Source organism: Neolamprologus multifasciatus, chromosome 3, assembly GCF_963576455.1.
Source record: "Neolamprologus multifasciatus chromosome 3, fNeoMul1.2, whole genome shotgun sequence".
NCBI lineage: Eukaryota > Metazoa > Chordata > Actinopteri > Cichliformes > Cichlidae > Neolamprologus > Neolamprologus multifasciatus.
The window spans coordinates 9098796-9114379 of record NC_140441.1 but is presented as its reverse complement, the minus strand read 5'-3'; the positions used below and the strand labels follow the sequence as shown (position 1 = coordinate 9114379).

The 15584-nt window shown below is 40.1% G+C and overlaps 3 protein-coding genes across 6 annotated transcripts in view; 1 reads left to right on the top strand and 2 right to left on the bottom strand.

Annotated features, from left to right (window-relative positions):
• LOC146521463 (programmed cell death 1 ligand 1-like) overlaps nucleotides 1-15584 on the bottom strand; it is a 283173-nt gene that overhangs the window by 177411 nt on the left and 90178 nt on the right. The window lies entirely within an intron of this gene.
• Nucleotides 1-15584, top strand: part of LOC146521467 (outer mitochondrial transmembrane helix translocase-like) — a 35135-nt gene that overhangs the window by 15792 nt on the left and 3759 nt on the right. For all 3 annotated transcript variants that reach the window (XM_085155066.1, XM_085155065.1, XM_085155067.1), the window contains 2 exons: nucleotides 12650-12850; nucleotides 14423-14529. In XM_085155066.1, the coding sequence (XP_085011192.1) occupies nucleotides 12650-12850; nucleotides 14423-14529 (308 nt within the window). The remainder of the gene's footprint in view (nucleotides 1-12649; nucleotides 12851-14422; nucleotides 14530-15584) is intronic.
• LOC146521468 (uncharacterized) lies at nucleotides 4-5823 on the bottom strand. The gene is made up of 3 exons (XM_085147190.1): nucleotides 5607-5823; nucleotides 90-5389; nucleotides 4-9 (listed from the first exon to the last, which is right to left on the bottom strand). Exons 2-3 carry the CDS (start codon nucleotides 4701-4703, stop codon nucleotides 4-6), a joined length of 4620 nt encoding a protein of 1539 aa, XP_085003316.1. The 5' UTR covers nucleotides 4704-5389; nucleotides 5607-5823.

Below are 15584 nucleotides of genomic sequence, written 5' to 3'. Positions count from 1 at the left end.
GGGTCAAGACTGAAGAGAGAGCTTGAGTTTGGAAGGTCCCTTTTTGCTTGAAGCGTTTTTATTTCATGAGGGAAGGCGTGCTGCTGTACGATCTTTATCACTGCTTCAGCAGCCTTCTCACGCTCTTCGATCGTCGCATGTTCAGTATGCTTTTGTTGAGACCTCAGTCTTTTGATTCTTGCAGCCACCTTTATGAGTTTCGTCCAAGATGAAAACTGATTCAGACGATCGAGAATATCATTGAAGGCACTGACGTCAGTTGCGAGCACCTGAATTGTTTTGACTTCGGGATCACCAACAAGTAACTCAGCTGGAGTGCTGGGTGTTAGACGTAACTCACGTTCCCAGAGAAACTTTGGTCCTTGCAGCCAGTTTGTAGAGTGGATGTCTGAAACATGAAGCCCTCTGGATGCATGATCCGCTGGGTTTTCTGAGGTGTCCACATAATACCATTGATTGGGATTGCTGTTGTCTCTAATGAGTTGAACACGGTTTGCAACAAATATGTGGAACCTGCGAGCGTCATTGTTGATGTAACCAAGTACCACTTGAGAATCGGTCCAGAAGAACTCATCATCAATTTTCATGTCAAGCTCAGCCTTTAACAGGACGCTTACTTTTGCAGAAACCACCGCCGCTGCGAGTTCAAGCCTCGGGATACTTGTGACCTTTGAGGGTGCCACCCTTGCTTTTCCCATCACAAGGCTGCAATGAACCTCGTCCTTGTCATTTTTATATCTCAGGTAAGAACATGCACCATATCCTACGCAGCTGGCGTCCGAAAAATGGTGTAGCTCTACTCTGACAATGTTTTGGAAGTCATGTGGGTGGTAACACCTTGGAATCGAGACCTCCTTCAACTTGAAAAGACCATTTATCCATTTCTCCCACCGTGGCTTCACATCTTCTGGGAGTGGGTCGTCCCATCCAATGCCTCTGTGACAAAGCTCTTGTAGGATATGTTTTCCACTTAGGCTGAATGGAGCGATAAATCCAAGTGGATCGTAGAGTGAGGCAATGACAGACAAACAACCACGGCGGGTCGAAGACTGATCTTTCAGGCTGATGTTGAAGCTGAAGGTGTCGTCCTTTATCGACCATTGAATGCCAAGAGCGCGTTCTGAAGGGGATGGGTCAAACCCACGAGCTTCAATGGTTGCTGCTCTTTCAGAAGGGTCTAAGTTGGAGAGAGCAGCTTCTTCATTTGAGTTGAATTTATGAAGGCGCAGGCCTCCTTTTCTGCACAACTCTTGTGACTGAGTGATCAGTTCTTTGGCTTCCTCAACTGATGGAACGCTGGCTAATCCATCATCAACGTAGAAGTTTTTCTCCACAAAGGCTGATGCTAGAGGATAGTCTGTTTGATGTTGTCGTGCAAGATGCTTTAAACCGAAATTGGCGCATCCTGGAGATGGTGCAGCTCCAAACAGATGAACTGCCATTCTGTACTCCTGAGGTTCTTTCTCCAAATCACCTTCTTTCCACCAGAGGAATTTCAGATAGTTTCTGGATTCAGGGGTGACAGCAAATTGATAGAACATTCTTTCAATGTCACAGATTACGGCCACGGCTTCTTTCCGAAATCTGCAAAGCACTCCAACCAGAGGGTTGATGAGATCAGGTCCAGTTAATAGGGTATCATTTAGAGAGACACCATGGGATTTGGCCGAACAATCAAAAACAACTCTTAGTTTGTCCGGCTTCCTGGGGTGATAGATTCCATGATGTGGCAGGTACCACTCGGTCTGTCCCTGAGATGCTATAGGAGCAGGCTCTGCATCACCCCTGTTGATGGTTTCTTCCATGAATGTTCGGTACTGATCGTAGTATTGTTTGTTGGCCTTTAGTTTTTTCTTGAGACACTGTAGACGTACCGTGGCTAACCTCTTGTTGTTTGGCAGGTTGGGTGGGCTGTTCCCTTTGAAAGGGAGAGGCATTTCGTAATGTCCGTCTTCTCTTTGTGTGATGTGATTACTGAGGAACTGTATGAAATGGACATCTTCTTGGGAGACATATTTGTTCTCATAGGTTCTCTCAGCAAAATCTGATTCCAGGGCTTTTAGAACATCTGTCGCTGATGGAACAGGCAACTCTTTTACTCTGAGCCGATGCACAAAGCTCTGGTTTCCTTGTCTGTCTAGGTGGGGGTTTGATGAGCCAATTATACTCCATCCTAGTTCTGACCTTTGTGCGAAGGGTTCATGCTTGTCACCTATGATGACTTCAAGAGGAGCCAGCGCAGATGGACAGTCATATCCAATCAGGAGCCCTACATCACAATCTTGGAGAGGTGGCAACTTATTTGCCAAGCTTCTGAGATGAGGCCACAGTAATGCTGTCTCCTTCGTTGGGATGTACGACTTATCAACTGGGATAAAGTCGCGGCTATAAGCCTGTTGCAGTTGGATACAACTCTCAGAGTGGAGTCCTCTAACTTGTAAACCATAAACACTCTTACTCGAGATGACTGTGTCAATAGCCGTCATGGTACTGAGTTTCAGTTTTACTGGTTGGACATCCACATTCAGCTTATCAAGTATGTCGTCCAAGACAAATGTTGAGTCACTTTGTGTGTCTAGCAATGCATAGGTGAGTATTTCTCTGTGTGGCTCTTGTACAGAAGACACAAAGACTGGGACAATACTTGAGGTAGCCGAAACGCGTTGTGTTGATGTATGAGACATGACCTTGTGTGTTTCCTGGTTTATAGGTTCTTCCGTGGGAGTGGAGCTATTTGTTACTGCTTCTGCAGGGTTTTGCTTCCTGTTTTCGTGCAGGCAGGTTGGATGACGACGTTCACAAATGTTGCACGTGTGTCGCCTTTTGCAATCTTTGGTGATATGACCTTTTCTTAAACATCCAAAGCAGAGCCGGTTTTCATGGATGAATGCCTTTTTATCTTCAACACTCTTAGCTGCAAAGATGGGACACTTTGAGATTCCATGAGTTTCATTTCTACAAACAGAACAAGGTGATTTTGGTTTACTAATGTTTGTGTCTTGTTTCTCTTGAGCGGAACTCTTTGGTTGCATGTTTGTGTTGAAGACTTTGGCTCTCTTTGGGATTCGATCATCTACAGGTTTGAAATTCATCAACAGTGGAGAAGCTATCGGGTTGCAAGCTATCCGTGCTTCTCTACTCAGGAAGTCTGTGAAGCATGCAAGATTTGGATATGTGCCAGATTTGTCAAGTTCATCTACAACAATTCGACTCCACTTGCGCACGATCCATTCTGGCAGTTTTTTGAGCAATTTGTGATTTTCTTCACAATCGTTTAGGATAGCTAGTCCTTTGACGTGTGGGATTGCTTCAGAGCATCCTTTGAGGAAATCGGCAAACTCTCGTAGCGCTAGTGGGTCATTTGCGCTGATTTTTGGCCATCTCATGAGTTTATCACGAAATGCTTTCTGTACAATGAATGGGTTCCCATATCTGTCCTCTAAGACCTTCCATGCTCCCTTGTATGCATTTTCTGAATCTTGGTAAAAGAAACCTTCTACCGCTTTGCGTGCTTCTCCTGAGAGATAATTTTTCAGATAAAACATCTTCTCGCTTGCTGGAAGGGGTTTTCGGTCAATCAGATTCATGAATGACATTTTCCAATCGGTAAACTGCAAAGGGTCCCCACTGAATGTGGCAGGCTCAGGGACTGGCAAGCGATTCATACTTAATGAGCTAGCGATTGCTTGTGCTAAGCTGACAGACTCCTGGGTCATTGTCATTTCTGGAATTGCTTGGTGGGGTTGGAATGATGCGGCATTTGGATTAATCTGAGGTTCAATTTGCCTTCTGTAGCAAGCAGAGCTAATTTTACTATCAATTTCCCCGTTGTGGTTCTCAAACCCTTCAAGGCTGTTGTACGCCTTCACGCGAGCTATTGCTATAGCAACTTCTTTGTCTGCTTGTAACTGCTGTAGTTTTGCTCTTTCTTGTTCCAACTGTTGTTGCATTTCCACCTCTTTTAGTTTAATTTCTGACAACATTTTTGCCTCTTTGAGTTTCCATTCACTTTCTAACTTGTGAAGATGTGCTTGCTGTGCTCTAATTTCTTCCATAGCCTTTGATTGCTCCAGCTTGGCAGCAAGCTCTGCTTCTGCATCTACTCTACTGCTGCGGGTACAGGATGAACCAGAGTGATGGCTCAATTGCTCTGACAACTCTATAGAGCTTGCAGTTTCCGTTATGCTGTCGCCAAAAACAGACCCATATTCGTTCTTGCTTAACACTTCTCTTACTCTTTCTTTCTCAAGATGGTTATTATATTCCTCATGAACAGTCTTTAGACGGTCACTTATGAGGTTACATACCTCCTTTGTTAGCGTAACACAGGCGTCCATTTTGTTGACAATGTCAGGTGTGGTGTTACTGTTACGCAGGATAGGTTCATACTGTGAACTTACAGCGTCGTGCTTTGCTTCAATGTTTTGTTGCAGTTTATTGAGGTCTTCTGCTGAGCAGAGGGATTTTAGTTTTGTTCTAGTTTCCCTTGCTACGAGCTTCCAAGAGTCATAAGTCTTGTTGAATGATTTTTCACGTTTTCTGATATCGTGCTTTTGCATCTCTAGGCCTTTCTCTGTTAATTTTCTCTCACGTGAGCTAGATTTGCATGGTGCGTTTGTAGGGTTGCTTGTTTCTTCTTCTGGTGAGCTGGATTCACATGGTGCCCTTGTGGGGTTGTCTGTTTGCTCTTCTGGTAGTGACATTTTGTTTCCGTAGCTGCCTTAAGTCGATTATAGCTTTGATTGCCTTACTGCCTGACTATACTTTTAAGCTGTAGTTAATCTTTACCACAGAGTAACGCTGTGTCAAACATTTACTGATTATGGACATTCAAAGGTATGTTTAGTATAAGACAGCAACAACAAATGTTCATAAATTAGTTAATAAGCTTCACCTTTTAAACCTTTTCATAAACAGACATCTTGTGAATTATTATTCAACAAAAAACACATTTTGCTCACCAAGAAACATTAACCAGATTCAAGAATATTATGTGTTGGAAGTCCATAAATTATGGCCTCGTAATATTATTTAAAGAGTTTCTAGTTATGCATTAAGCTTGTGCATGGGTGTAAGCAGTCCCGTGTTTCTTCTTGATAGTCAATGTCTCGTTCAGTATCTGGGGTCCTGAGCTTTAGTATGCGGTTCTTTCTAACCTTGCGAGTGCAGTTTGTGGATGCGAGTGGAATCAGCTGGCTGGTAACAGGTTGGTAGCTGGATCTCTGATGAAATGGTGTCAAGTTCTCTGCAGGGATGGCAGGTCTCTTGCAGTCAAGGAGTTTTCACTGTAGCTGCCCACTTGGAATTACCACTCGTGACGCAGAGAGCTTCGACTGATGCAACTTTATTCTCTCCTCTTTAAACCACCGACAATATGGCACCGTGAAAACTATAAAGATGCACAAACAAATACCATTTAACATTTAAGTAAAAAGTGCAGAAATGTTCACATTTTACCATAGAAAATTATTTTGATTAACTCAAATAGTAACATTGACATAAATCAATAGTTTTTAAACTATTTATGTTACAGCATTTAAAATGAATTAACAACAACCTTTCTGTTTCTTAAATACGTAAACAATCATTTGCATCATTAAACCAACCTCTTTCTGCTTCCAAGGGTGCTAATCATGCTGAACCAGCTAGCCAACCTCCTCCATGCACATCTCTTAGCCAGTCTTTCCACACCACAAACAAATGACATGCATATACAATAAAAAACGAATTCCACCACATTAAGTAAACTTTCAAAGTTATAGCATGTGACAGATAAATAAAATACATAGTTTGCACAAGTATTTTCAAAAAATAAACTTTTTTACTCACTCTGAAGCAACGTGTTTGTCGTTTCGCTGAGAACAGAACAGGAAGTCTGACACAATAAAAGAGGAAGTGCCAATGTACTCTTCAAAATAAAAGCGCAAAGTAAAGTGGTTTTGCCGGCATTTACAAATACCAGTTAAGCAATACGGATTTTTTCAGGTTTCTTCAAATCAGGCATCATCTACATAACTTTATACCCAAGAGAACAGATCTTTTTTTCTCTTCCTGTTTTGAATATATTTGTCAAGCCTTACCATGCAGATCCTGGCCTCAAGGTAATTTCTAGACCTTACAAGGGTTTACAAGAGGTTAAGAAGTTGAACACTATCTACATTAAACAAAAGTGGGAAAGGGAAACAAATATAGCAATTTCAAATGATATCTGGTATCAGCAGTGTGCTTTTCAGTGGAGAATTTCTAGTTCTAATATATGGAGATGTTTTGGTTGGAAGAGTCTTTGTAGGTTTTTTATTACACCTGCACAAAGTAAACATTATTCTAATTACTCTAGTTGCTGGAGAAACTGTGGGGCCCAAGGAATAAAACACTTCCACTTGTTTTGGTCTTGTCCAGTGACCAACACTTTTTGGGTATCGATTCACTCTGAGTTACAGACCATTTTTAGTATGTAACTCCCCTTTAATTGGGATTAATTTTTGTTTGGATATTTATACTCAGTAAATATAGATAAAAAGTCCAAGCTGTTACATGGTATTCTGAGTCTGGCTGCCCGAAAGACTATTACTAAGAAATGGCTAAGTGCGAAAATTCCATCACTAAATGACTGGCACGAGATTGTCTATGGGTTGTTTAAAATGGAAAGAATTACCTTCTCTAACAGATTTCAATATGACACATTTATTGAGATTTGGGATAAATAGAAATATTATCTTTTGTCAAGGAGACCAGATTTTGTTTGAATTTGTGTAACTCTGTACGCCATATTTTTGAATTGCTATGTGTATATATGTGTATGTGTGTATATGTGTATGCATATGTGTGTATGTGATGTATATGTGTGTATACATATATATTAAACCTCTCGAGGCAGGCGTTGCCGATTTGCAACAGTTAAAAACTAACAACCTGATTACCCCACATACATATTTTATGAGTTTTTTTTACTCAGAAGTACCACTGCAGGAATTTTTTTGTTCATTAGCAACAAAACGTAATTTGAGCCTGAGAGGGTTAACTACATGGTACACCCGCTTGTTTCTTTTTGATTACTTGTTTTTTTTTTTGTTTTTATAGGTTGTCTTATAATATGTTCCTTATTTAAAAAATGTATTTTCTTTGTCTCTGGGAAATTCTAAAAAATTAAAAAAAAAAAAAAAAAGAGAGACCCCGCCAACTCAGAGACCAATCACTGTGACCAAAGCAAGACCACGCAGCGCTCTTTGTCTTTTACTTGCAGCAAGGGAAGTCCAGTCAGGGTCTTAGAGCTGTTCACCCTTCACCTGAACTCAGCTGACTTCGAACCTGACTTCCCTTGTTGCCTCTGTTATTGACAACAGCAGTTACACAAATATCTCGTTAGTCATGTGAAAGTTAAGGCACACGTATACGAGCGTGTGTGTGTGTGTGTGTGTGTGTGTGTGTGTGTGTGACATTTCCTGTCACACCATGTATGGCGTGACCTTTTAACGACATCTCCAGTCACTCCATATATGGCGTGACCTATTAATGAACCAACATGCACCAACAGAAGTGAGCAGTCTTGCTAAACTTATAAAAACAGGAACTTGTGTTTTATTATGTGTAATGGAAAATTACAGTGAAGAGGCTACTCACAACATCTTATGCATGCAGTAGAAGCTACAGCCTAATATGGAAAAAACATTTTATCAGTACACATGCAAGCAATGGTTATATATTTTTTTTACACAAATGACAATTTCAAAAGAATCAGCTCTAACAATAACCATCTCACAGATGTAAAATTATGTACAGCTAATTTCCATATAATTGATATTCATTTAGACTATTTTCTTTAATTGTTCTTTCTAAGTTAAGCTCACTATCTTTACTACCTGTTTTTTTTGTAAGGCGGGTTATCTGCTATAAAAAGCCAGACCAGGAAAATCTCCCTCATGTTTTACATGTTTTATCCTCAGTTACTTTGACACAAAGGCATCTGCTGTTATGTTTACACCTCTGATGAAGTGTCAGCTTTGTTTTTATATATAGATATAAAATTTTGGATATGTACTGAAAAGTGATCAGAATTCAAAATTTTCTAACTGAGTCAAAATTGAACTGAATCGAATCCAGTGATGGGAATAACAGCGTTACAAGTAACAGCGTTACTAACGTTATTTTGAGAACTTTTGAGACTGTTGCAGTTAAGGTGCGCTTGGGTGAGAGTGTGTTTGGGTTCACCATATTGTTTAGTGATGGGATTTCCCGCTCTTTTTGGGGAACTGGATCTTTCGGCTCAGCTCACTAATAAGAGCCGGCTCTTTCGGCTCCCAACCGGCTCTTCAGGTTGTTTTGTTGCTTTAATTAATTTATTATTAACAATAATATAAAATTATGTGCAAAAAGAATTACTAATGTAAAAAAAAAGTGGTTTTATTTATATATGTTTATATATACAGTGGGGCAAAAAAGTATTTAGTCAGCCACCGATTGTGCAAGTTCCCCCACTTAAAATGATGACAGAGGTCAGTAATTTGCACCAGAGGTACACTTCAACTGTGAGAGACAGAATGTGAAAAAAAAATCCATGAATTCACATGGTAGGATTTGTAAAGAATTTATTCGTAAATCAGGGTGGAAAATAAGTATTTGGTCAATAACAAAAATACAACTCAATACTTTGTAACATAACCTTTGTTGGCAATAACAGAGGTCAAACGTTTACTATAGGTCTTTACCAGGTTTGCACACACAGTAGCTGGTATTTTGGCCCAGTCCTCCATGCAGATCTTCTCAAGAGCAGTGATGTTTTGGGGCTGTCGCCGAGCAACACGGACTTTCAACTCCCGCCACAGATTTTCTATGGGGTTGAGGTCTGGAGACTGGCTAGGCCACTCCAGGACTTTCAAATGCTTCTTACGGAGCCACTCCTTTGTTGCCCGGGCGGTGTGTTTTGGATCATTGTCATGTTGGAAGACCCAGCCTCGTTTCATCTTCAAAGTTCTCACTGATGGAAGGAGGTTTTGGCTCAAAATCTCACGATACTTGGCCCCATTCATTCTGTCCTTAACACGGATCAGTCGTCCTGTCCCCTTGGCAGAAAAACAGCCCCATAGCATGATGTTTCCACCCCCATGCTTCACAGTAGGTATGGTGTTCTTGGGATGCAACTCAGTATTCTTCTTCCTCCAAACACGACGAGTTGAGTTTATACCAAAAAGTTCTACTTTGGTTTCATCTGACCACATGACATTCTCCCAATCCTCTGCTGTATCATCCATGTGCTCTCTGGCAAACTTCAGACGGGCCTGGACATGCACTGGCTTCAGCAGCGGAACACGTCTGGCACTGCGGGATTTGATTCCCTGCCGTTGTAGTGTGTTACTGATGGTGACCTTTGTTACTTTGGTCCCAGCTCTCTGCAGGTCATTCACCAGGTCCCCCCGTGTGGTTCTGGGATCTTTGCTCACCGTTCTCATGATCATTTTGACCCCACGGGATGAGATCTTGCGTGGAGCCCCAGATCGAGGGAGATTATCAGTGGTCTTGTATGTCTTCCATTTTCTGATGATTGCTCCCACAGTTGATTTTTTCACACCAAGCTGCTTGCCTATTGTAGATTCACTCTTCCCAGTCTGGTGCAGGTCTACAATTCTTTTCCTGGTGTCCTTCGAAAGCTCTTTGGTCTTGGCCATGGCGGAGTTTGGAGTCTGACTGGTTGAGACTGTGGACAGGTGTCTTTTATACAGATGATGAGGTCAAACAGGTGCCATTCATACAGGTAACGAGTGGGGGACAGAAAAGCTTCTTACAGAAGACGTTACAGGTCTGTGAGAGCCAGGGATTTTCCTTGTTTGAGGTGACCAAATACTTATTTTCCACCCTGATTTACGAATAAATTCTTTACAAATCCAACCATGTGAATTCATGGATTTTTTTTTCACATTCTGTCTCTCACAGTTGAAGTGTACCTCTGGTGCAAATTACTGACCTCTGTCATCATTTTAAGTGGGGGAACTTGCACAATCGGTGGCTGACTAAATACTTTTTTGCCCCACTGTAAATATATGATTTGGCCCCTAGAGACAAAACGCATACAAACTCGAAAACAGATTTCTAGCTTTAACTGAACTTCCAAAACAGAGCTACCTAGATCACTTAAATTACACAATTGGAAGCATATGTGTATGGTTTGTGTATTTATACACAAGCACTCATATATATTCAAATAATAAAAAAAAAAAAAGTTCATTTACCTGTTACTACCACACACCAAATCCGTACTTCCTGGCTTGTGAAGCCACTAGGTAACAAAAGCTCAACACTGCGCCTAGCATCCTGGAACACTTCTGTTGACTTTTGTACATGTTTTGGAGTTCGAAGTGAAGCAGAAAAAAAGTGTGAGAGAGAGGGGGAGAGAAAGAAAAGACAAAAAAACGACCGGCTCGCGTCATTCACTTCAAAGATCCGGCTCTAAGACCCGTTTCGTAGCGACCAACACATCACTAATATTGTTTGATTATCTAGGTTGGTATTAGTATCAGTACTGAATGAACAGTATTGAACACTATTAGTGTTACATATTAGTTTACCACTGAACCAAAGTGATTTTACTTGTTTTTATTTGTTTTTTTTTATTTACTAACTAAAGAGAAACTGTTGCATTTTAAATGATTTGCTTGTCTTCTGGTTTATTTACATAGCTCTTATTTTGGGTCATAAGAATCAACAAGGGAAGATCATAAGTAAACTAAATATAGAGACTCAGGCCAGATACATGCAACGGGTGTTACATAAGAAGGAAGGAAAGAAGGAAGAGGTAAAGGATATTTGCTGAAAAGAAGAAGGAGAGAATTTAAATTATACATGCTTCCCTTAGGCAGTGTCATTAGAAGACATACATTTTCACTGCTATGCAGATGACACGCAGCTCTATCTATCCATGAAGCCAGATAACACACACCAATTAGTTAAACTGCAGGAATGTCTTAAAGACATAAAGACCTGGATGGCCACCAACTTTCTTCTTCTTAATTCAGATAAAACTGAGGTTATTGTACTCGGCCCTGAAAATATTAGAAATATGGTATCTAACCAGATTCTTACTCTGGATGGCATTACCTTGGCCTCCAGTAATGCTGTGAGGAACCTTGGAGTCATTTTTGACCAGGATATGTCCTTCAACGCACATATTAAACAAATATGTAAGACTGCGTTCTTCCTTTTGCACAACATCTCTAAAGTTAGAAATATCCTGTCTCAGAGTGACGCTGAAAAACTAGTTCATGCATTTATTACTTCCGGGCTGGACGACTGTAATTCATTATTATCAGGATGTCCTAAAAACTCGCTGAAAAGCCTTCAGCTAATCCAAAATGCTGCAGCAAGAGTACTGGCAGGGACTAGAAAGAGAGAGAATATTTCTCCTGTTTTGGCTTCCCTTCATTGGCTTCCTGTTAAATCCAGAATTGAATTCAAAATCCTGCTCCTCACATACAAGGTCTTAAATAATCAGGCCCCATCTTATCTTAATGAGCTTGTAGTACCATATCACCCTATTAGAGCACTTCGCTCTCGTTCTGCAGGCCTACTTGTTGTTCCTAGAGTATTTAAAAGTAGAATGGGAGGGAGAGCCTTCAGTTTTCAGGCCCCTCTTCTGTGGAACCAGCTTCCAGTTTGGATTCGGGAGACAGACACTATCTCTACTTTTAAGATTAGGCTTCAAACTTTCCTTTTTGCTAAAGCATATAGTTAGGGCTGGACCAGGTGACCCTGAATCCTCCCTTAGTTATGCTGCAATAGATGTAGGCTGCCGGGGATTCCCATGATGCATTGAGTTTTTCCTTTCCAGTCACCTTTCTCACTCACTATGTGTTAATAGACCTCTCTGTATTGAATCATATCTGTTATTAACCTCTGTCTCTCTTCCACAGCATGTCTTTATCCTGTTTTCCTTCTCTCACCCGCAGCAGATGGCCGTCCCTCCCTGAGCCTGGTTCTGCTGGAGGTTTCTTCCTGTTAAAAGGGAGTTTTTCCTTCCCACTGTCGCCAAAGTGCTTGCTCATAGGGGGTCATATGATTGTTGGGCTTTTCTCTGTATCTACTGTACAATATAAAGCGCCTTCAGGCGACTTTTGTTGTGATTTGGAGCTATATAAATAAAATTGAATTGAATTGAATTGAAGAAAGAAAGGTTGGAAACAGAGGGAAAAGAAGGATGCTAGGAAGGGGTCAAAAAGAAGTTTAGTAGAAAGAGCAAGGGAAACGTGTATTTAGAAAATTTAACCAGAAGTAAAATCAGTGTAGAAAACTCATAAAAATATATAATTTCAAGCTCATGTGCTGCCCTATAGTCATTACAGATTTATTATGGGAAAAGGGATGTTTTTGTATTTTTTTGTTGGGTAGTTTGCTTTTTAACAATCAGCAAAATAATATAAAATAAAGTAAGCTTTAAAATAAATAGGGGTAGCCAATCATATTTCTTTGGGGTCTTTAGCAACTGACCTTAAATCTTAAATAATATTTAAGATTTAAGGGGGGAAAAAAGAAGGAAGTAGTGCAGGGAAAATGTTAAGGAAGGAAGAAGGAAAGAAAAATCAGAAATAAAAAAAAATGAAAAATGGGAAGAAGTGACAAACAATATTTTAACCAGTGCATATTCCCATTGTCTTCACAACAGGTGTGCTGCTGTATGGACCCCCAGGATGTGGTAAAACACTCATTGCCAAGGCGACAGCAAAAGAGGCAGGCTTTACTTTCATCAACTTGAAGCCGAGCACGCTGACAGACAAATATTACGGAGAGTCCCAGAGACTGACAGATGCTGTGTTCTCATTGGCATCCAAATTAGCCCCAACGATCATCTTCATTGACGAGATAGGTGAACAGGACACGCACACACACATTAAGTTGACTAAAAGAAACCAAATTTCAGTTGACTACAATCTGATAACATTTAGTGGCAATATTTCCATACTCTACCTTAAAATTTTGAAATAAGAAAATTTTAAACAATGGTATGTGCTTTTTAAATAAACAAAATAGAATATATAAATTAAAAATATAAAGAAACCGATTTTGCTTTTAGTGAACTTGGTCTGCACAACCAGTGCAACGAGAGATGTGAATGTGTTTTAATATTTGGCCTTAATTATATGCATTTTGACAAGTACCATAGAAAATACGTATGGGTGGGTTTTGATGATCGATTTATCAATTAAAATCGATTCTAGCTTGGATGACGTGATATCGATTCATTAAAATCCTGAATTGATTTTTTAATATAAATTTATTTTGCCGAAATGCCAGAATCTCAGGTTAAACCTTCCAAAATTTCAACAACCACCAAACAGCTAAAACAGTAAATGAGAGCAGGTACACGGATTCTGCACAAAGACATAAACACGGATCAGAATCAGTGAGATGTGGCTTTTCTCACCCGACGGCACGGACACGGTCGGGGCTGAAAGCCGACAGCTCGCTGATTCTGATGTTTCGGCGGGTCCGCGCTTTGTGTTCACACCGTTTTTGCGTTTCATCTTGAAGCTGCAGGTTTTATCTCTCTTTAAACAATATTGACTGAACCAGCCGCAAAAGATGATCCAAACTACGCTTCACATAAACATCGTCATGAACTCACTGACTGAACTCACATAGTCATGAATTCCTTTTTACTTTTGCTGATTTGCTTCTACCATGATAAAATCACACTTCATGCGCAGCTCTCTTTCTCTCTCTCACACACACAGTGTACTTCAAGAACAGTTTCCCGTCTAATAATCTGTTTAATTCTGCATTATTCACTTGCTTGTTACGCACAAGTCTACCGTTGTTTACAGCGCTGTCGGTCACTGTTTTTTTCCTTACTTACTTCCGAAAAGAAAACCTAATTTCTGCCGTTCAATACTAAACAAATTTAATCCTTTTAAAATTATGCAAAATTGCAAAACACTTTGCTGTGTCTCTAATAAAACCTCTGTAACTTTGCTCTGCTTCACTTCTGCAGAATCAGCTAATGTTCATATGGTGATCAATGGTTTTCTTTCGTTTTTGATGTGCTGCAGAATATTTTTATAAAATCCCAGGCCAGGAAAATCACCTTCATGTTTTTCTGTGTTTTATCCTCAACTACTTTGACACAAAGGCATCTGCTGTGATGCTCACACCTTTGATAAAGTATCGCACGGGTCAGCTTTCTTTTTATAGATATAAAAATATGGAAATGTACTGATATGTGATCAGAATTATAATATTTCTGAATGTCTGAGGCAAAATTTCCCCGATTCAAATCGAATTGAATCGAATCGTGGATTGAATCGATTCTAGAAATCAGTGACGATACCCAGCCCTAACAATACGCAGGCAAAAAATGTAAACGGAAATTTACACTAAACATTTTCAAACAATGAAATCTGAACTGAAATAATAAAACTATTCTGCGTTTTTTGAACAGATTCATTTCTGAGGAATCGATCCAGCACCGATCATGAAACCACAGCTATGATGAAAGCTCAGTTTATGAGTTTGTGGGATGGACTAGAAACAGACCACCAGTGCCAGGTATGCACACGTCGGAATAGCTAGTATGGAGTCTCAAGAGATTCACTGACTTGTGGATGTGTTATGGAGAGGAATTTGTCTCAAAAGGGTTGCAAATGCGTACAGTGTGATCCACAAGCATAAATTGATTTACAAATGTTTACAGGGATTTGTGTGTAACGTTTGAGGACACGTGAGCGCATGCTTCAATCCACACGCAAATAAGAAGCAATCTGACCACACGTAAAACTATTTTACAAATGCCTACATCTAAACCTGATTAAAAATAGATCATCACCAGTGGATGTCCAAGTTTTACACTGGGACTTGGAAAGAAGCTTACATTTCTGGATCTGTGCAAAGCTGGCAGTGTTAAATTTGTCTCAAAACCCTACCTCATGCAACATGATCTGTGCATATCAGGTGATTCTTCCACAAGTATTTAAGGTTTTATAGGTGAGCAAAATAGATGGTACGTGTAGTTTTAGACATGTTTGTACATCATCACTGATTTCTACCACTAATTCAGTTCGGATTCAAAAGGTCCCGATTCAGGCCAATCAAGTCAATTCAATTTTGACTCAATCAAAAATATTATAGCTATGATCATTTATCTTCAATTCAATTCAATTCAATTTTATTCATATAGCGCCAAATCAAAACAAAAGTCGCCTCAAGGCGCTTTATATTGTGAAGTAGATTGTACAATAATAGATACAGAGAAAAACCCAACAATCATATGACCCCCTATGAGCAAGCACTTTGGCGACAGTGGGAAGGAAAAACTGGAAGAAACCTCCGGCAGAACCAGGCTCAGGGAGGGACGGCCATCTGCTGCGGGTGAGAGAAAGAAAACAGGATAAAAGACATGCTGTGGAAGAGAGACAGAGATTAATAACAGATATGATTCAATACAGAGAGGTCTATTAACACATAGTGAGTGAGAAAGGTGACTGGAAAGGAAAAACTCAATGCATCATGGGAATCCTCAGCAGCCTACGTCTAACGTAAAGCACAGTTTTGATCTACTTTTGCTCCTAGTTCAGTTAATTTTGGTCAGAAATTGATAAAACCCA